Genomic DNA, 22219 nt, shown 5'->3' with positions numbered 1-22219 from the left:
ACACACAAACGTTAAAACATGTTTTCTCTCATGTGCAGAAGCTAGATAGGGAAAAGGAAAAGAAAGGTAGGGGTGCATCTCATGAAAACCAAAGGATGATCAGAAAAGGAAAGGGGACCAAGGGGTGGGAAATGGAGAGGAAGAGGGGAAATGCTGGGAAGTGATATTGGCCAAATTATAATGTTATATTGTGTGCATGTAAGATTATGTAATGACAAATTCCATCATTACGCACAACTCTGATGCACCAGTTTAAAACAAAGTGGAAAAAAATAAAAATAGAAAATAAAATTTAAAAAATGTAAAGTTAAATGAGGACAAAATGAATCAAAACGTTCAGTTACCTATATTGTCTATGATGTGGGATGGAGGTGGCTTGTGTTTTATGTATTTGATAGTATAATGAAATTGTTATTTTCATACTAAAAGGAGACAAGAATGTAAAGAAGGAAATTCGAGGTATGAAAGAATATGAGGAAAGATGTAGAGGGTAGGAATAGATATAGGATATTAAGGGTATAATGGACAAGCCTGAATAAGGCAGACTTGTTTTTTTAACAATGAGATACACAACTATGCCTTACGCACACAAATTCTATACTAGAACTTACTGAATGTGGGAAAGACTGAATTGGCAGCTGAAATCTCAGGGAATTTTTCTTGTGATACAAAGCAGTCCAAACTGGTAAGCCACCACCTTTGTAGACAATGGAGCAGAAAATGATAAAAATACTATTAATCTAATAGATTAAAATGGGGATAGTCTAGAAATAACAATAGCCAATTTCTGGCTCACAGACATGTTATGTGGCTTAGGTGGTGTTTTTAGGATCTGGAAAAGACATAAAATCCTGAAGTTCTGTATTCTTAAAAGCCAAACATTCACATGAGGAAATGTGACTTCTCTCTAGGCAGGTCAGGTGCTCTTCATGTTTTTCCTTTATTGTTGCCTTACTTTTTTTATGTACCTAATTTTTCTGGTTTCCAGACAACTGAGTTTTTGATAGTTAACAGATGCCTGAGTTAGATCACCTAATACAATGCAGTCAGAAGAGTCTCCCATTGAATGAGGGACAGAAGATGCATAGCAGGACCTGAGGTGCTGGCTGCCTTCTCAGAATGTAGAGACTCAGGATCAAATTGCTTGTGTGCGAGTCCTGGCTTCCCCACTCAACTAGCTGTTACCTGGCACTAATGAATCACTTAATGTCTGTCTCAATTTTTCCCATCTGTAAAATAATGATTTAATAATAAGATTACTGACTCTCAGAGTTAAGGGCTGACTGAGTAAATATGTGGAAACCATTTACTGTAGTGTCTGGCATAAAATTAGCTTTTGCTAAATGTACCGCATGCCTATCATGAGCTTGGTTTTAATAGATATAAAAATTCAGACTTTACACTTTATAGGAACTGCAAAAATAAAGAGAGTTGTCAAAGGTGACGGTAGAGATACAGAAGTTATCCACACAGAGGTAATTAAACCATGACAACATATGAATTCTTCAAGGGAGAAATTTTAGATAAAAATCAAAGAGTAGAGGACTAAGCCTCAAAAAACAAAACAAAACCTGTGAATGGATGTAGAAAGTTGAGTCAAAGAGTGATTAGAAAGTACATTGTATCACTTGAGGAACAAGGACAAGAAGAAACTGTCAAATAGCCACAAGCAATAATTCTATTGTACACTGGTAAAATTTTTAGTTTTCAAAGCACTCATGATATTACTGGATTCTAATAATGACTCTATGTAGAATTATTATCTGCATTTTACTAATGAATAAAAGTTCAGAAATTACTATCACACACACACACACACATTTTTTTTTCTTTTCTCCTGTAACAATTCTGTAAGAATCAGGATATTAAAGCTAACTTCATTCAGGGCTGCAAGTATTAAGCCCCCTTCCCACTTATTGTTTTAAAAAATAAAAACCAAATAAAAAATAAATGAAGGCATCTGCTCAATAGTAGTAAATTACAAATCAGAAATTCAATGGGCTCTAAGAGTAGCTAAGTAGTAGAGCACCTGCCCAGCATGTATGAGTTCCTGGAGTTCATCACCAGCACCACACAAAAAAAGAGTAATCAATAATGCATATATCACAAGAATGCAATATTCATTCAATTTTAATTATGTTACCTTTTATTACTTTACAATATACTTCAAAAATGCCATTACAGTTGCCTTAACTGCTCTATAAGACCTGGAATAAAAGAACACTTAGAATTAAAACACACAAACATTAAGCTGAAATACCTACTTGTACTGAACCATTAATACCAAAGAGTTTTTTAAATAAGCAGATGTGTGGCAATGAAAAATAAAATAAAAACTTGTTAAAACAGAAAGTAAACTTTGCTTTAATGGCTACAGAAAGGAGGTGGTTTTTTGTTTCCTTTTTTATCAACACATCTGGTTCTGGCAGCAAGTAGTACCATGCATTTAAAGCAATGTGCCCTGAAAGCTTTTATTTTCTGTTTGTGCGTATCACTTCAATCTGAGACCAGACACATGGAAAAAATATTGTTCTCAATACCCTCAAACTCTCTCCTTCCATAAGGTCACAATACTAGTGAACTCAAAACTCACTGGTGATGATATTTTACAATTATTTTTCTCCAGTAATAGTGGGTGCTTTTAATTTTCTCTAAAAGAGAAGTGATGAAAACACAAAGAAACCCTCCAGGGTCCAATTTTCACTTCACATTCTCCAAGTAGTAAAATAGCAGCTCTACATGGTGATGAAAATGAAATTTCAATTTCTTTGTATTAGTTTTTAATCATGTTAACGTTAAAACATATCTGAATATAGGTGGATTTCCAAAAAGAAAATCTTAGTTGCCAAATATTTTAGAGCTTTAATAAAGCATTACGTACATGTAATTAGCTATTATCTACCAAAACAAAACAAATTAAAAAAACCACCATATATATGTATATATATTTACTTCTCTTACCTTCACTGAAGTTTTTTTCTGGTTGGACATGAGAAACAAGATTAAGTGCCAATGCTGGCTTTGTTTCTTTATAAACAATAATTTGGGTCTTTTTCATTCAATGTGACTGCAGCATTTTCATAATAAATTCACAAAAGGCAATACAAAGAAATACCTATTCAATAGGTTTCTGCCAGGCAATTCATGTTTTAAAGTTAAGATTCCACCAAAGTGGCACTATAGCATTACAGGCATTCAAATTTTATCTTCTTTTTTCAAGTTTGTCAATTCTTCACTATAATTAGTTTTTTTCTAACAGGAGATAGTATATAATCAGAAAGTAAGGCCAAGAGACCATTTACAGTTTCTTGCAGTATCATGGTGAACTTAACCCTCAAGAGCTGATATAAACCAAAGTGAACACTAGTCAACTAGAACCACATTTGGTCACATTCAAATAGTTCCAAAAGCACTTTGCTACTATATACTTTTTCTTCTCAATGAATTCTGTGTTAATTTTATTAAAATTATAACAAATAAAATTGCAACGTTTTTGTAGAATTGTATTTTTAGGGCACTACTATGTTCAAATGAAAATATTTCAATTTGCAAAATGTCATTAGTAATGTCCTTCCTATAAACATGGTTGGCAAAATTAAAAGGCACAAAAGGGGATAAGAAATGTTTTCAACTTTCAGTGAAGAGTACCAAAGCATGTATCTTTCATGAAGAAAAGCATAGAAAATGTTCAGTAATTCATGCACAACTTGAGCTATGAAAAAACTTCTCTTCTGATAGATCCTGAGGCTTGAGGAGAAAACAAGTTTTCCTAATCACATGCTTCATGTAAAATAAAATGTAAAGCTGCACACACATACACATTTGGTTTTAACAGTGGACCCTTTTTTTAAAAAAAAGTGAGGCAATTAAACAAAGGAAAACAAAGCCAAAATACTTTCATAAACAAATTTTGACTGTAGCCTCTGTCCTTTTTACCACTCAGTGGGGTAAAATGTCCAATAAAATGTAAAATGCAGCATACACAATCATGTAATCTAAAAACTTTTCATGATAACTTATTGCAAATTGCACTTGACAGTTCACCACAACAATGGAAAACTGGCCCCTTGTTGGTTCACACAGTCCTTGAGCCCCAAATTGAAGTCGAAGTCACCAGTAAAATGATCTCGATAAAAAGTTTGCAGCTGTGCTCAACCAGCTAGCTCCACCCTCTGGGTGTGAGCCCACCCGGGACACTGCTTTGTCCTGCTCTTTAGTGGGACTCTCATCCTCAGGCAAGTAGTCAGGCAACTCTGTGTTCTCTTCTACTTCCACGGGAGTATCCTGGAATGGGACCAGCATCTGACAAGAGAATGTGTTAAGAGCTAGTTACAAAATCAAATTAATATACATATATATATATGTCCTAAGTTAAAGGTCAACTTTACTCCTCATTCTCAGTACATTTATTCTCAGAGGCTCTATTTCTTCTAAAATTTCCTCTTACATGATAGCAGGCTCAATTGCTGAGCACTGCCATCAACAAAGAAAGGAACAACTATAAATAAGAACTCGGATGTTGAGGGCTGGGGTTGTGGCTCAGTGGTAGTGCACTTGCCTAGCATGCGGAAGGCACTGGGTTGAATTCTCAGCACCACACCAAAAGACTAAAGTAAAGATTAAAAACAAGATAAAACAAACAAACAACCCCCCCCCCCCCCACGGATATTGATCTGCAAGGCCCTAGGAATAAATGAGCAACTTCTGTCTATGCAAAGACAACTAAAGCAAGTATCTGGCAACTCTGGATTCCTGAAGACTCAACAAAATCAAATGAGCTCAAGGCATTACAGATTCATTTTCCTTATCACAAAGTTATTGGAAAGAATACTGATGGACAAGAAGGTTAGAAGGAAAAGTATTTTTAATAATTGATGCATGGAAACCATGTTATCTTCCATATAAAACCAACAAGGTATCTAAACAGATTTTTTAAAAAAAGCTTTCTTTGTAAGTACAGACTATAAAATATATAAAAGCTCTCTATATTTCTAAAAAAACTTAATTGATAACCAAGAAATACCAAATTCTTATATATGTTAACTATTTATCTAGGAATACTAGTCATCTAGTAGCCATAAAAATAATCCAGTCTGAGTCAGGTATAAAAATAAAATAAAACTGTTACCTCTTCCCCACTTTCACTTTTCACAACTTGCTGAGCTTTCATAACCTTGGTTGATGCTATTGCTGATGCCAAAGCCTGGGTCAAGATAAAAAGGAACAATTTTGAACACTGATTTGTTTATCTGTAACCTCAAGCATATTTAGTCACTGAAAATACTAACCTCTGCTTTCAAATCTGAACGGATTCGTACCACACATCTTTGAACAGCCATTTGAAAAGTGAAGCTAATAACACCCTTAATTTTTAACAAAGCCTCTTCACATAGATTTCTCCGAGACTGAAAAGGTAAAAGCAAACTGTTGTTAAAACAGGTAAAATATTAAAAGGGAATACATTAACTTAAACCACACTAAACTAGTAATTACAGTGACATGTCACTTAACAAAAGGGATATGTTCTAAGAAAAACATTGTTAAGAGATTGTTTTACAAACATCAGTGTACTTACACAAATAGATGATAGACCTTACTTACTATAGACCCAGGCTATGTATAAGCCTATTGTTTTTAGGCTACAAACCTATATAACGTGTTATGGGACTGAACGCTGTAGGCAACTGTACAAATGTTAAGTATTTCTGTATTTAAATGTGTCTAACATAGAAAAGGTAAAGTAAGAATACTAGGTGATAGGAATTTTTCAGCTCCATTTTAATCTCATGGGACCACAGTTCTATATATTGTTCACTGTCCACTGAACATCATCATGCAGGGGTTGACTATGTTTTGAAAGGAAGGGGTAGATCTATATCTATTTCAGTTCTACTGTTTCACACTTCAGGGCATGGAGAGGGGTGCTTAGTCTAGTTTATTAAATTTTATAAGACCAACAGAATAATAATTCCATATATAGTTTTAATAATCTTTATAAAAAAGGATAGCCAATGTTAATTTACATCTTAAATTAAAAAAAAAAAAAAACACACGAATAATACGTGAAAATATGCCCAAAAGCAGAAAATCAGAGGCTCCTCTAGCCCAAGGGACAAACTATAGTTTATCCACTGTTTCTGTAAAGTTTTCCTGAAACAAAGCCACACACATTTGTTTGCAGTATTATCTGATGCTACTTTTCATGCTAAGACAGGAGTTTTAACAGAGACCATTATGGCCTATAAAGTCCCAAATATTTATTCTCTGGTCCTATTTTTTTTTTTTTTTAAACTTACTAGTTTCTGCTCTAGCTTAAAAATCTCTAGGATAAATTCTAAGACTGAAGTTAGAATTAGCAGGCACTGAGCATCTGAGTCACTGCTACTAAAACACTGTTCCTTGGTATTTATAAATGTTACTGTATCTTACATTATGGCATTCTCCATGGTTACCATTTTGTCTCAATGACCATCAAAAGTCTCTTTTTAGTTCTCCTTTCCCTCTGATGGTTTTCATAACACAATGTACCATACAACTTTCAATGCTTTCAAGCAGGGTACCACACTACCCAGGTCTTGTACTTATGCCACCCATTATTCCAACTCTATCTCATCTTACTTTCAAGGTCTAGTGCCTATAACTAAGTGACTTTCTTTCTCTTTTGAACCTCAGGAGATTTATTCTCACCACTTCACCATTACTAACTCCAATAGAACTTTTTTATTTTTATTTTTCTATCAGACATATCTACTTGGATATCATCACCTCAAACCAAGATCCAAAGTAGGAATGGATTAAAAAGTAGCTGCATTTTCTCTTTGTTGCTTCCTCTACCTCCAGTTAACAAAATCACTATCTTGAAGTTCTCCTGTTTCTATAGTAAGCCCAAATTCTGACTCAGTATTTCAGAGGGCATGAGAGTCTGCAATTAACCACTATGCCAAGATCTAGACCATACACAATTTTCAATCTCTTTTCTACCTCCTTTAAAACAACTCTCATGTCATTGCTTATCTCCCTATTCAAACCATTTCTTGCTTCAGCATTTTAACACTGCTCAGGGAGCTACCTGGGATACAAGTCTGTGGCAGGATGCAGTCCACAGTGGGTTCATCTGGTACACTGTCTCTTGATTCTACTCTGCCAAGACCTGAGTTCTGTGAAGGCCTTTTAGGGGTGTGGTGAGTGTTTCTCTCTTTCATGGATTTAACACCAGGTAAACTTAAAAGTATGCACAGGACATATAACATGAGAGTTAGGATATTATAAATATAATTCTTTATTTTAAATATAAGGAAACTGAAAAACAGAAAAGTACCTTTCCTAGTTTACACAGAGGCTAAAACTGAATTCCAACCACATGAGACAGAAAGAAACAAGATTCATAAGATCATCTCATTTTTAGTTTACACAATAAACACACTTTCAGCAGGTTTACTGTCCGTCTCCCCTAATGAAATTATACCAGTTTTGGTTAATGCTATATCTCTGATATCCAAAATTATGCCTAACGCTAGGTGTTCCCATCTAGTACAAAAGTTAGTACAGGATGAACATATCTAATTTAAAGAAGTATTAACAATATACTGTGGGGTTCATATGACACTCAGAAGTAAAATATATGATTAACAACAGCACAGAGGAGAAGAAAAAAAGGTGAAAGTATACCCTTGTAAGTGTCTTACGCTATACATGAAATTATACAATACTAGTTGAAGTTAGACTATGATAAGTGGAAGATTAGAAAATAAACCCTAAACCAAGGAATGAATGAGTGAAAGAACTGTAGCTAATCAGTAAATAAAGATATAAAACAATCTCAAAAGTGATCCACTTAGTACAAAAGAAGGCAGGAAAAAAGAGGAGGAAAAAAGAACCAACAGGACAAATAGAAAGTGATAAGCATTTTTTAAAAAATTCAACCATATAAAAACATATTAAATGTAAATGGTTCAAAAACTTTAATTAAAAGGCAGAAAGGTTTAGACTGGATAAAGAAGCAAAACCTAAATACATGACACCTGAAAGAAATTCACTTAAAATATGCCTAACTAGTTGAAAGCAAGCCAGAAAGACTAATATTAAAAGTAAACAAAGCAGAATGAGTTCAGAAGAAACCACATGTTATGCAAAACTACTACTGTATTTCTGTAATACCCCAGAAGAATTTGTGTAATCAGTATTATTTCTTTCCTAAATGTTTGGTAGAAAATTTACCAGTGAGGCTATCTGGGTCTAAAGTTTTCTTTATGGGAAGGTTAATTACAAATTCAATTTAATAGATATAAAGCTAATCAAGTTATCTTTGTTCTCTTGATTGAGATTAGTTAAATCAGTGTCAAGAAATTTTCATTTTCAAGTTTACTGACAGTTATTTAAAATATTTACTTATTATGCTTTCAATGTCTATAGGATGTATGGTGGTGTCCTCTTTTATTTCAGACATTGATCTTTTTTCTTAAATCAGTTTGGCTAGGAGTTTATGAATTTTATTGATCAAGTAAACAAAATTTGATTTCATTGATTTTTCTCTATTGTTTTTTTCATTTTACTGATTTTTACTCTTTCTTGTTTCCTCTCTTACATTTACTTTGGCTTTAATTTGTTTTCCACTTTCTATTTTCTTAAGGTAGAAGCCTAAGTCATTTACCTGACATCTTTTCTCTTTTGTTTATAAACATTAAGGCATGTGCTAATGAATTTCCACTCTAGACATTTTAGCTGCATTCAACAAATTTTGATGTTATATTTTCATTTGTATTCAATTTAAAATGTTTTCCTGATTTATTCAATGACCCACAGATTATTTTAGTTTCTCAAATTTTGGAGGGACTTCCTAGATATCTTTATGTTACTCATTTCTAACTTGCTTTCATTGTGCTAAAAGGACATGGACTATAAGGTCTGAAATCTTTTAACTTAGTAAGATTTGTCCTATGGACCATAATACAGTCTCTTAGTAAATGTTTCCTGTGCACATAAAAGGATGAATATTATCTTACAGTTGGGTATAGTAAAACAACAGTAAATATCAGTTAGGTTAAGGTGATTATAATATTATTTGAGGTTTCCATAGCATCGTTGGTTTTTCTGTAGACTTATTCTACTAATAGAGAAAGTGTTATTGAAATCTCCAGCTCTTACTATGAATCTGTCTGTTTCTCCTTGCATTTCTATCAGTTTTTCTTCATATAGTTTGATGATCTATTTAGGTACATAAATATTTAAAGCTGTTATGTCTTCTAGCACAAAATGTCACTTTTCATTGGCATAAAATGCTGATATTAGGACTTATTCTTAAGACTTACTAAGAAATGACACCAAAGAAACTTATTTAGTTTACAAGACTTCATTTTCCTATTTTATGAACCACATGTTTAAAAAACACTTACCGTATCATCAAGACCATCTATGTGCAAAACCACTGTTTTGGCACGTTTGTTTGTAGTACCCAGGAAAAACTGAGCTTTCCTTCGACGTGAATTCATTTCATTAAAACTATCACCATCTGCCATATTGGAGGACTGAAGAATGTCATAGATTTCAGAGGCCAGAAGTTTTGTTTCTCCTGGAGTTGTAGTCCTTGAAAAGACACATTTAAATTAATAAGCAGTTACTTCTACTGATTCTGAAATTTTATTTCTCAACTTTGAGGAGCCTTGTTTCCTTCATCCTGATGCCTTGCCCAATTTAAAAGTCATAATGTGCAAAGCAATTTAAATTAAAAACAATAATGTAGAAAAATCCTATCACTATAGTGGTACAAAACACATTTAAATGAAATAATTAAACAGAAAACGAACTAATAAGATCAGGTTACATAACATGTCCCTGGATCATCACTAACATTTAATTCTTAATTTGAAAATAAACTAAACTTCAAAAAAATAGAATGTAAAACAAAACAAAACAATATCATATTATCAGCTACTTTAAGAGATCTTAGAACACTCAAATTCATTCTATTTTTTAATTTATGATTTTACATTACAAACCATGTCTATATCATAAACCACAACTCAAAGTTTTCATTCTTAAAACTTTTAAATCCTACTGTAGCCCCTTATATCAATATTGAGTGCTGCTCTATCCAATACATCTTTCTACAATGACAGAAATATTCTATTTTCTACTGTCCACTCATGGCTATGAAATTCATGAAATGTGTCTAAAGCAACTAAAAAAAATGGATTTACTTTTAATTAATTTTAATTTAAATTGTCACACTTAATGGATGATTACCATATTGGACAGCACAGATCTAATGGTTATCATTAATTAGTTGAAACAAATAAATAGTAGGTACACACAACTATAAGAAAATCCTCATTATATCAATTAAGTCTAAACCTTTCAACACACATTGGAGACCTTAAAATCTGTTCCCATTCAGTTGTCTAAATCAGCTCCTTTTGTCCTTTTATAATTCTTCAGGTTAGTTCATTATGATACTTGTATATCTTTTAGACAGACCTTGCATTTTTACATATTCCTCTTTGCTGTTCTTTGTTCTATAATGCTTTCCATACTTTCTTCAGCCAGAGTTCTTCGGCCAGATCAAAGTCTTTCCAACCTAATTTCTACGTTTGGAGTCTCAGTTTCACCACTGCCTTTAATATGAACACCCCATTAGAGCCCATTTCTCACTCTGCAAAATACTATGTTTGTACTGACTTTAATTTTTTATTTCTTTTACAAGTATATAAACACCTTAGTAGGGATGTGTATTCTCTTTATACCTTCCAGAGAACCTAAAAAATTTTTGTTTACTGAATTAAAAGAAATACTTCAATTTATGATATTCATATTCAGACTGTACATATCAGATTAACTATCATCCCTGGAATTAAAGCTCCACGTAGCTACAAATGTACAGTGACAGGTACTCAATTACACAAGGTTATTTTCTGGTCCAGTTAACTACAAAGGTAAGTTACTTTAGCTCTGGGTTGCAGGAAATTACCAAAAAGACTATTTTAAGGGATGGGGATGTAGCTCAGTGTGATACAACACCTAACTAGGATGTGTGAGAACCTGGGTTTGATCCCAAATACAGCAAAAACAAACCAAAATCTTTAAAGCCTTTTTGTTTTTTTAAAGAAGATGTCTCAGCATGTTTCACCATAGCTGTTTTATAGATTATTAAAAAGGTGACTGCAGTTCTCAGCTATTCTAATTATTAACCAAATAAAAGCTATAGAGTACGAGGATATAATAGTTGGAGGTACCCATGAATTTAAGAGGAAAAAAAGAAGTAACCTTCAGGTGTTTGGATCGAATAAAAAAAAAGAATCATCTTGCTGGGCAAGGTGGTACAGGCTTGTAATCCCAGTTATCAGGAGACTGAGGCAGGAGGATCAACTTCAAGGCCAGATTGGGCAATTTAGTAAGATCCTGTCTCAAGATAAAAAGGGTTGGGGGTCTAGCTGAGTGAAAGTGAGTTTGTCTAGAATGTGCAAAAGCCCTAAATTCAATCTCTAGTAAAACAAAACAAAAACAAAACTAATGACCTTCATATATAATTATTGTTAAAATATACATTATTTCAAAACTTTTTATATGCTTTATAATGAACCAATAGTTATTTGAGAACCTGATGTAAATTTAGAACCATTTAACAGGGTAAGTGCAAATAAAACTTTTTTTTCTAAAAAAAAAATTTTTTTTTTTTGAGACAGGGTCTCACTAAGTTGCTGAGTCTGACTTTGAATTTGCAATCTTCCTATCTCAACCTCCTGAGCTGCTGAGATTACAGGCTTGAGCCACCACACCTGGTTTTCCAAATCAATTTTAATGACATTATGTCCCCACCTAAACCCATCTGTCTTCTAAATTCTACCAACTTCAACACAGATGACTTACATTGTTTTTGACACTGATTTCAAATTAGAATGGCAAAGTAGGGATACTATCCAAGCTTGAAAAAGTCCAACAAACTTGAAATTGCTATTATATATTAATAGTACCATTTAAAAATTTTAATAGTGGTAAAGACACAAAAATATATACATCTCTGAGTAATTCTTTCAGTAAAAATTAAGAAACATCCCATGAAATAAAACTAATATAAAATATAAAAAATAGCCCTATATGCAGTTAGACAAAGAAGTTTGAGAACTTCTCCTATCAGAATTTTCTGATAATAAAAATACTGTTTCTAGCCATATGACCACTGAACATTGGGCTGTGGCTAGTGTCACTGAGGATGTCATGTCGTGTCATGTCACATCTTGTCATTTCATTTTTGCATAGCTGGAGATTGACACAGGGCCTCCTGCATGCTAAACAAGTATTCTACCTCTGAACTACACTCCCCATCTCCTAGAAATTTATTTTTAAATTTAACTTTAATTAATTTAAATTGCCACATGTGGCTAATGGTTACCATACTGGACCAGCTTTCGAAAAAACACTAATAATAAAAAAAAAAAATAGAAAGTTCTCTTTTGCTATCAGTTTCCTTAAACCAGCCTTTCTTTTCTTGGTTAATTATTGTTCTCATGCCTCCGGCTAACCATTTCTCTAGCACCCTTACTGAACTGTGGTTCTACAACAATTTAGCTCTACAAAACAAACAAACACAAAAAAAACAAAACCCAACAATTATCTGATTAACTATTTTCTCAATGTGTTAGAATCATTCCATATGTATCAGAGAGAAGATAAGTCATTCCATCTGAAGAGTTTCGTAAGGCTTTAGGGCTTAATTCTTTCATAAATATATTCTACTAGCTTTCACAGGGACAGCCAACAGAGCAAGGGAGGAAACAGTCATTTATTTATAAAAAAAATTTGCAAAAGCGGTACATGTACAGTTAAGATAGTGTACACAGCGTCAGGAGGTTGCTCACAAAACTTTAATTAGAAAGTTAGAATTAACAACAAAACCTCATAGTCACATGGGCTTATATATACTTAGATTACCAAGAAGTTATATGAAATGTTAAATACTACCACCAGCATCATTTAAAAATTCCTATTTCATAGTTCCACACTCTTACCAATTTCAGATAGTAAAACATTACTTTCTGAAAAACTTTTTCTCCTTTTTGGTGAAAACATGAACCATGAAAGACTTTTAATGTCATTTCTCTATACCTTTTTTTTTTTTTTTTGCAGTGCTGGAGGTTGAACCCAGGGCCTCATCTATGCTCGGTAATCCCTCTACCACCAAGCTACAGCCCCAGCCCCAATTTCTCCTTAGAATGGAAAGATTTTAAAAGCATATCAAATCAATGATGGTCTCACTGCTATTTTAACTATGTTTTTCTGATGTACCTCACAGGACTCATTTTATTGCTACCTTTTGAAGGTGTTTCCCAATACCAGCAACCACTTCCCTGATCCTCCAGACACCAGCTGGGTATTCTACAATTCGACTTTACCACTGACTACTTGGCGCTGGTATAAGACTTTATAATAAGGTTTAAGGTCTCAATTCTACAAACTTTCCCTCATTTCAGAGGCCAGTCACCAGTACTAGGATCCGAGGTAACCCACATTTCTGTCCAACTTGACTAAAAAGGTGAGGGTTACCACAAATCTTCTTTTCAGGTTCATAACTTTCTAAACTCAGGAATGCAATATACTTATGTTTACGCGCCTATTATATGAGGCACTCAGGAACTGACAGATAAAAGAAAAAATATAAGATAAAACAGAGGATAGGTAGGAGATACAAGGGGCTTCCATGCTATACCTAGCATGCCACACTTCTAGCACCTTGAATGTTCACCAACCCAGAAACTTTCCATATCTCATGCATTTTTAAAAAGCTTACTCTTTAGACCATACCATTTTCCTAGAGGGCTAAAAGTTCCAACCCTCTAGCCACTTCATTTTTCTGGTGACTATGTCCATCCTGAAGCAATTTAGGGGTCCTACACTAAGTCATTAGCATAAACTCAAGTGTGATCCAAAAGGGTTCAACATGAATTTCAAAAGAGATACTGTCATTATTCAGAAAATTCCCAGAGTTTTAGAAGATCTATGACAGAAATCAGGAACAAAGATCAAATACATTTTCATATTATACCACACTTAGGAAATACCACTAATTAGTTGTCTAAATTGATGTTTCAAAATATTGTTTTTAAAACACACCCAAAAAGTGATCTCTGACCTTGATTATATATCAAAAATTATTTTCAGCCAGGGGCAGTGGCTCATCAGTTACTAGGGAGGCTAAGGCTAGAGGATTACTTAAGCCCAGGAGTTCAAGACCAGCCTGGGCCACAGAGTAAGATCCCATCTCAGATAATAATAATAACAATTTTTATTGGGGTGTGTGTGTGTGTGTGTGTGTGTTGTGTGTGTGTGGTGCTGGGGGATTGAACACAGGCAAGTGCTCTATCACTGAGCTACACCTCAGCTTCAATACTTAATCTTGTAATACAAAAATAACCTTGACTTTAAAATGGTTCTAAGAAGGAAGGCAACTGCTCTTGTTTTAGTTAAGAATGAAGTCAGAAGTAAGGAAACTCTGCCCCTTGGGCCAAAACTTGTTTGCTTACCCTACTGCCTGTGACTCTTTTTACCCATAAGGGCATGGCTGAGTAGTTAAAACAGAGACCAGATTCCACAAACCTAAAATATTTACAATTTGAGTTTCTACAGGGAAAAAAAATAAAAATAAAAAAATAAAAAACCCAACAATTGCTATGTTAAGCAATTATTAAAAAAGACACATTGAAACATTGGGGAAAAAAAAAGCAAAGGATGTAGATTATAACTGTAGCCATTAAGAATGATGTGACAGGAGAACGGTTCTACAGAATGCTCCTTATATGTTGTTAAACTACTACTGCTATAATATCTTTATCTGTTGTAAGATAAGATAGCACCAGAGTTCTTGAAAACAACATATGAATCAAAGCAAAATGGAGCAGCAATTTCAAGAATATCAAGAAAACAAAAGGTGAACCAAGAATCCAGCCTACTTGTCTTTCAGGTATCAAGATTACAAAAATAGTTTTAAACATAAAAGAAGTCAAATACGTGAGTTTTTCTTGAGCAATCTACTAGAGATTGAGCTTCAACAATCAAGAGCTTATTGGGAAAACTTCAGCAAAAGAACTAAAAATGAGCAGTTTATGTATTTAACTGTGTGTAAAACTAAAATAAAGGCAGGAAAGAAAATGGAAGAATATATAAATGATCTGATTAGCGAGACATAATTTAAACTAAAAACAGAGAAGAATGAGGGAAAGGAAAGTAGAAAAAGTTAAGACTATTGTACACCTAATAGGTGGGAATCAAAAGATATCATTAACAACTAACAAGTGGCCATGCATGCCTGTAATCCCAGTTATTAACACTGTCTCAAAATAAAAAGGGATGGAGATAAAGCTCAGTGGCAGAGTGCCCCTGGGTTCAATCTCACTATCACATACAACAGGCCACCATTTATTATGGCACTGTTTCAAAATCTAGAATTCTGGTATGTTCCCCAGATGAAATGAGACATTTTAAAGTTATGATGCCACATTTATTAAAGTGGCTTTTATCCATAGTGCATATCATGTTAGATAGTACTTCAGAAAATATATCTTATATCAGAAGTATTACTCTTAAGATACTAGTTAACGAATGCTTTAAACTGAATTTAGATGTTCTTTCAAATTGACATTTTGAATATTCTCTTTGCAAAGGAATTCAGGTCTAAAATTACAATATAAAAAAGATTCTAATCTCAACAAAAGTTTTAAAATTAAAACTTTTCAGATTAAAATTAGAATATAATGCTAGATTCATTCTGAGTGACAGAGAACCTAAAATTCTTTCAATTAAAGAACCAAAAGTAACAGTGACTTGGAAATCAATCCAATTGTAAATTTTATAAATTCCAATGTGACCTCAACCTAAAATTTGCTGAATACATGTGAAAAATCTTAGCAAAATTCTCTAGAAAAGAATACAGAGATTAAAGGATAAAAAAAAAAAAAATCAGTATGCAGAATTTTCCCTATTTTATAAAATATTCTTCTCTGCTACCTAAGTAAAGAATAATCTCCATCATTCTCCTTCCTTACTTCCTTTTTTTTTTTTGGTTTCCCATTGATCACTGCCAGCTATAAGGCTCTCTTTAGCTCTTTAGTTAGTAAGGCAGCACCCCTTCACAACAGATTTTCTGGGTCTTTCTGAACTAGAGGAATATTATTCCTCTGGTACTTTCTTAGGTGTGTAGTTCATAACAGCATAACCAACTATCCCCCTAACTCAGTACTCCCAGAGAGATACTGATCTGAAAGTGTGCTTCTAATCCTATCCTGATTAGCTTGTTTTCATAGAACAGTCACATCAAAGAAAGCAACTTCTGTATACAATATAGATTCATTGTATTCTACATAGTTTTCACCACAGTGATTACATAAAAATGGGATGCCAATTAGTTCATATACCAGTTAAGTTAAAATAATAATAAATCAGTCACCTGTAACACAGAAGTCAAAATGTAAAATAAGTCAGGCAAGGTGTTGCATGTTTATAATCCCAGCTACACAGGAAGTCAAGGCAGGAGGATTTCAGGTTTGCCCCAGCCTGGACAAGTTAGCAAGACCTTGTCTCAAAATAAAAAACAAAAAATGGCTGAGTATATTCAGTGGTGGAGAGCCGCTGGGTTGAATACTCAGAATCACAAAAATAAAAAAGACAAAAAACCTGCAAAATATTTAAAGAATAGACATTTACAATGTCACTAATGTTATACAGTTATAAACAGAAGTGTCCAAAACAAACAAGGAGTTGGGCAGGGTAGCGCACGCCTGTAATCCCAGATGTCTGGGAAGATGAGGTAAGAGGATCGCAGAATTGAGACCAGCCTCAGCAAACTTTGTGAGACCCTGTCTCAAAATAAAATATAAAAAGGGCAGGGGATGTAGCTCAGTGGTAGAGTGCCTCAATCGCCAGTATCACATAAAAGAAAGAAGGAAAAGAAACAAGTAAATGAGGAATTGTAATAAGAATAACAGAGAAATTTATTTTCTTTTTAAAAAAAAAATACCATGTCCAAGTCATGAGGACATTCACAACACAATATTAAACATGTTGAACCAAAACCTGATTCTAACACTTCATAGTTTTGATATTTACAAGCTAAAACACAGTTTTATTAACCTTCTGATAACCACACTAACAGAGCTTTCAAATACATTAATAAACTTCTAAGATGGTAATACTGATAAACAGACTTAAAAATCTTCAGTCAACCTTCAAATCTGAGGTCTCCAACAGCCTAATGAACTGCAAAATGTATATTAAAATTATTATATCTCCACTTTTAAAAGAGCTATAGGACTAAATTATAATGAAGTATGGAAAGTATGTGTATCTCTTACTATTAGAGAAGTAAGTAATGCTCACCATTTTGTTCTAAAAATATATATTTCACATATGAATTTTAAAAATAAGCCACTTGCAGAAGCCATGAAGATACAATGTTTGGATCTCCTTTCAAGAAAGTATTTTTTGGGTTGGGATTGTGGCTCAGTGGTACAGCACTTGCCTTGCACGCATGGGGCACTGGGTTCCATCCTCAGCACAACATACATTAAAAAAATAAAGACATTGTGTCCATCTACAAATAAAAAAATTAAAAAAGAACAAAGAAAAGAAAGTATTTGCCCTTCTGGTACAGTCACAGAGTTACAACCACAGTGGCTTTCAGATCCATTACAAATCTAAAGAGGTGTTCTTCCCAGACATTCCCCAGCCAATGACTGACTAATGAGGGTACACAAATCTGGTCATTTCTGCTTAGTGTGGGATTCCTCTAAAGGGCAATCTTTGCTTGGAACTGCCCACTGAGTTGGAGGTCAGACCTGTGTTATACTATGAAACTGTCCTTGTTCCATTCAGCTTCCTCTCCTCTTTCAAAAATGTCAAATCTGCATTGTAGTCTAGAGATTTCTCTGCCTGATTCTGCTTCATCTCTCTTTAACTTCACAGACCTTATCCCACAATACAACTTACCTATTCCTACATTCACTTTAGTATGCTGATTGCCAAGATAAGGACCTGAACCGACACCATTTCTCTTACATAGGTAAAAGCAGTTTCCCTACTATTTAACTATTATACCTCTCATTTATACATACATACAACCACATCCTTGAGTCAACCAAGGTAGGAATAGTTTTATAGGTTAATCAATGGTATCTCTAAATTTATTCTAAATTTGTGAAGCTCAAATATAAAGTTATGTATTAATATTTCAACATTATTTTTAATCTAATTTCCCACATCTATTTATTTGTACCACATATTTCCAACATCAGTAACTATACCTATTAAAGATATACACAAACTACTCACTTGTTCAAAATCAAATTAAATGGCTCTAAGTCTTCAAGAAACCTCTCAATGAGGTTCATGAAAATTTCACCCAAAGTACTTTTATTACCATGATCATAACCAGGATGAAGTAACAAAAAATGTACCACACTACATATCATCAAATGTTGCTTTGCCAGCAAATCAACTTATATATACCTTATACAATGTCATATAATACAGGATTTTTTTCTTCTTAAAAATTATTTGTAAGTAGTGTTGTCCTACATTTTAAATAAAATCAAACATTTTCATATGGATTATTGTTACTATCAATGTTTATCAATACCATAAAATTAACCATCAACATGAGTTTGGACATAGTACCTAAAAAAGTATACCTTTATAAAATTTCAAATAAAATAACTAAATGAATAAAAACAGAAAATAATGTCAATGAATTATATATTAACTATTTAAGAAGATCCATTTTTCTAATACATAAGGGGACACCATATATTGTACTTACTTCTGTATAACATTTTGCAAGCTTAACATCATACCCAGTTCTCCTTTCATCTTTTCTCTGTTGGCACGACATTCCGCCAAGTATCGAAGAGCCTACAGCAGCAACAGCAATAGGTTATTCACAGGTCCAGGTTGTTTAAAATTAAAATCCCTACTAATTTACTGCCAAGAAAAAAGAGAAAATAAGGTTTTAATTTTTAGAATCAATTGGTTTTGGAGTGTTTAGAAACTTTAAGAGTGATATAGTCCTTGAAATGATCCTCTATGGTAGCTAAATGTTCTTTGAAATAAAACTTCCTAGCTTATCTGCAAGGTCAAAATCAAGTTGTTCTGGTTTTAATTTTTCCACTTCATCTTGACAAGGACATAAGAAACTATATTCTACTTATTAGTCTCAAGTAGTAGTCCCAATAGCCATTATTTTTCTAGATGCTTTTTACGAATTAAAAATAATTGCCAAGGGGGACAAAACATATAATCATCTTTATGATATGAACTGATTATAGTTTTACTACAATTCATATTTAAAGTGAAAAACAAAAGATGAACTAAAGCTCACAAATTTTCTATTTTGTGAGTTCAACTGATTTTTCAAGGGTGTTTTTATCCTTATTAAGGATAAAATTTAAAGTACATTTTTACAAATATTTCCCTTCACACACTACTTCTCATTTAGCATTTCTCCTTTACATATAAAGCATCTCATTTAGCCATTCTCTGTCATCTATAGACCTCCTAGTCACTCATCATTCACCAAAGACTCTGGTACCTAATTCTCATGGGTGGTACCTGATTCTCATGGGAGTATCTTTATGGACTATGCTATCCAAAATTCTGCTATCTCCACCCACTGACCTTTCACATTTACAGTTGTCCTTTGCTTTCCATTTCCAAAGTGCCTGGTCTTAACAAAAAACATGCAATCTATGAGATCACAAACTTAACAACTTCTTTTCCCTTCTGCAAATACTCCTTCCATGACTTCAAACTTATCCCCAAAAGGTTTAAATGCAATGGGAACTGCTCTCTCTATATTAAAAATTAAAAAACAGGACCACTTTGTTCAGACACTGGTCAAGAGGTAGAACAGGAATGTAATCCCTAAGAAAAGAGAAATAATGAAGCAGGCCCTACAATTGCTCCATTTTCCTGCTTTGGAGATAGTTTCTAGACTACAGCACAAAGAAGGGTAAGCCAAGAGAAGCCTAGTGGTCTTTCTGAGTTTGGAAGACAGAGATCAGACTTGAAGAGGTTGCTAGAATTTGCAGAGCAGAATAACATGTAGGAAGGATTTGTACTGCAAGAAGAGTTACAGAGATCTACAGGAGGTGCCCAAGAATCTTCAGTTGGATACTGATATGCACATGCCTGGGGTAAAAGGAAACACAGTCACCAGAAGTAGGGAAAACAATTTCTGGACCTCCCAATTGGCTGGGAAGAGTTTGGAATATTATTTACCTCCATAAGTATAGAGAGTTCACCATAGCCTGAGACATCAGACTCAGAAGAGCCTCATCTAAGCAGTGCAGAATACTACAAAATAAAACTCTTTTATGGAGCTACTCTAACAAAGCTCAAGGCAAATCTTCAAAGAATCAAACCAGTCCCAGGTAAATTAACAGCAACCCAGAACAAAGTTCAAGAATATTTACAGGGCTATCAAAAGAATCCAAATACCCAAAACCATAAAATTTTTAATGTCTAGCATTTGATTAGAAATCATTAGGCATGAAAAGATGCAGGAAAATATGACCCATAAACAAGAGAGGAGAGAAAAAAAGGAATCAACAGAAACAAAACAAAATATATCAGAAATGATGGAATTAGGAGATAAAGACATCAGAATAGTTATTATCAATATGCTCCCTATGTTCAAGGATGAGCAGGAAAACACAAACATGGTGAGAAGAGAGATGGAAGATATTAAGAGGATTCACAGCTAACTTCTAGAGGACAAAAACATTAAATCTGAAAAGAAAAGCATACCAGACAGATTATTAGCAGTTTGAAATTTATGGGGAAAAAAAAAATCAGTGAACTTTAAAATGTATTAATAAAACTACCCAAAATGAAGTGCAGAGAGGAAGGAAAAAAATTTAAAAAGATCTACATGAAATAAATAAAAAGAAGTGGTACAACAGTGTCCTGTGGGACAACACAGTAATCAACATACATATTAACTGGGATCCTGGGAGATAAATTCAAGGAAGGACACAGAAAAACACTTTTGAAAAAAATAATGCATGACAACTTCCCAAATCTCATAACTATAACTCACAGATCCAAGAAGCCCAACAAAGTCCAATCAAAACAACAAACATATAAACACACACACACACACACACACACACAAAATCTGTATCAAGTACATCAGGGCTGGGTGTGGTGGCACATGCCTGTAATACCAGCAGCGCAGGAGTCTGAAACAGGAGGACTGCAAGTTTAAGGCCAGTTTCAGCAACTTAGTGAGGCCCTAAGCAACTCAGTGAGACCCTGTCTCTAAATTAAAAAAAAAAAAAAAAAAAAAAAGGGTTGGGACACACACACACACACACACACACACACACACACACAAGCACATCATGATCATTTGCTAAAAATCAGTAATACAAACTCAGATGAAGCCAGAAAAAGGAATTATATAGATAGAAACAGAGAAGAATTACAGTAGTTTTCTTATTAGAAAACATAATAAGCCAGAAGACAGTGCAGCAACACAACATCCTTTATCAAGTATAGGAAAACAAATCACTAGCAAAGAAGTGTTAAAGGAGGTTCTTCAGACAGGAGAGAAGACACCAGTATAAATCTGAATCTATATTAAAAAATGAAGAATACCAGAAATGATAAAGATGTGGATAAATATGAAAGAATTTTAAAATCTCTTTAGAAGATAATTGACTGTTTAAAGTTTAAAAAAAAAGAAAAAGAGGGTTGGGGAGATAGCTCAGTCGGTAGAGTGCTTGCCTTGCAAGCACAAGGCCCTGAGTTCGATCCCCAGCACTGCAAAAAAAAAAAAAAAAAAAAAGAAAGAAAAAATAAATAAATACACATTCAAACATACACACACACATCCATATATACTGTAGGCGTTTAAATAAACATAGAAGTCAAATGTATGACAAAAACAGCATCAAGGATGGAGGAAAGAAAAGGAAATACGTTGTCTTGTGATTCTTATACTATACATAAAACATATGCTTTATTTAAAGGTAGACTGAGTCAGGTGAGTCAGTACACACACATAATCCCAGAGACTAGGAATGCTGAGGCAGAAGAATTGCAAGTTTGAGGTCAGCCTGCGCAACTTAGCCAGACCCTGACTCAAAATAAAAAGGACTGGGGACATAATTCATTGGTAGAGGGCCTCGGGGTTCAATACCTAATACCACAAATACAAAGTAAGTAAAAGTGCATACTG

At 33.8% G+C, this 22219-nt stretch overlaps 1 protein-coding gene across 3 annotated transcripts in view; it reads right to left on the bottom strand.

Moving 5' to 3' along the window:
* Window positions 1-2114: 2114 nt before the first annotated feature.
* Armc1 (armadillo repeat containing 1) overlaps window positions 2115-22219 on the bottom strand; it is a 30494-nt gene continuing 10389 nt past the window's right edge. For 2 of the 3 annotated variants that reach the window (XM_047524286.1, XM_047524277.1), the window contains exons 3-7: window positions 18800-18891; window positions 9393-9582; window positions 5289-5405; window positions 5129-5203; window positions 2115-4302 (exon numbers count right to left, since the gene is read on the bottom strand). In XM_047524286.1, coding sequence (XP_047380242.1) covers window positions 4111-4302; window positions 5129-5203; window positions 5289-5405; window positions 9393-9582; window positions 18800-18891 — 666 coding nt within the window. In that variant the 3' untranslated portion in view covers window positions 2115-4110. The remainder of the gene's footprint in view (window positions 4303-5128; window positions 5204-5288; window positions 5406-9392; window positions 9583-18799; window positions 18892-22219) is intronic. The other variant, XM_047524295.1, reaches the window with a different exon arrangement.

Source organism: Sciurus carolinensis, chromosome 1 (genome assembly GCF_902686445.1).
Source record: "Sciurus carolinensis chromosome 1, mSciCar1.2, whole genome shotgun sequence".
NCBI lineage: Eukaryota > Metazoa > Chordata > Mammalia > Rodentia > Sciuridae > Sciurus > Sciurus carolinensis.
The sequence above is the reverse complement of the archived record's forward strand: the minus strand, read 5'-3'. Positions and strand labels throughout refer to the sequence as shown.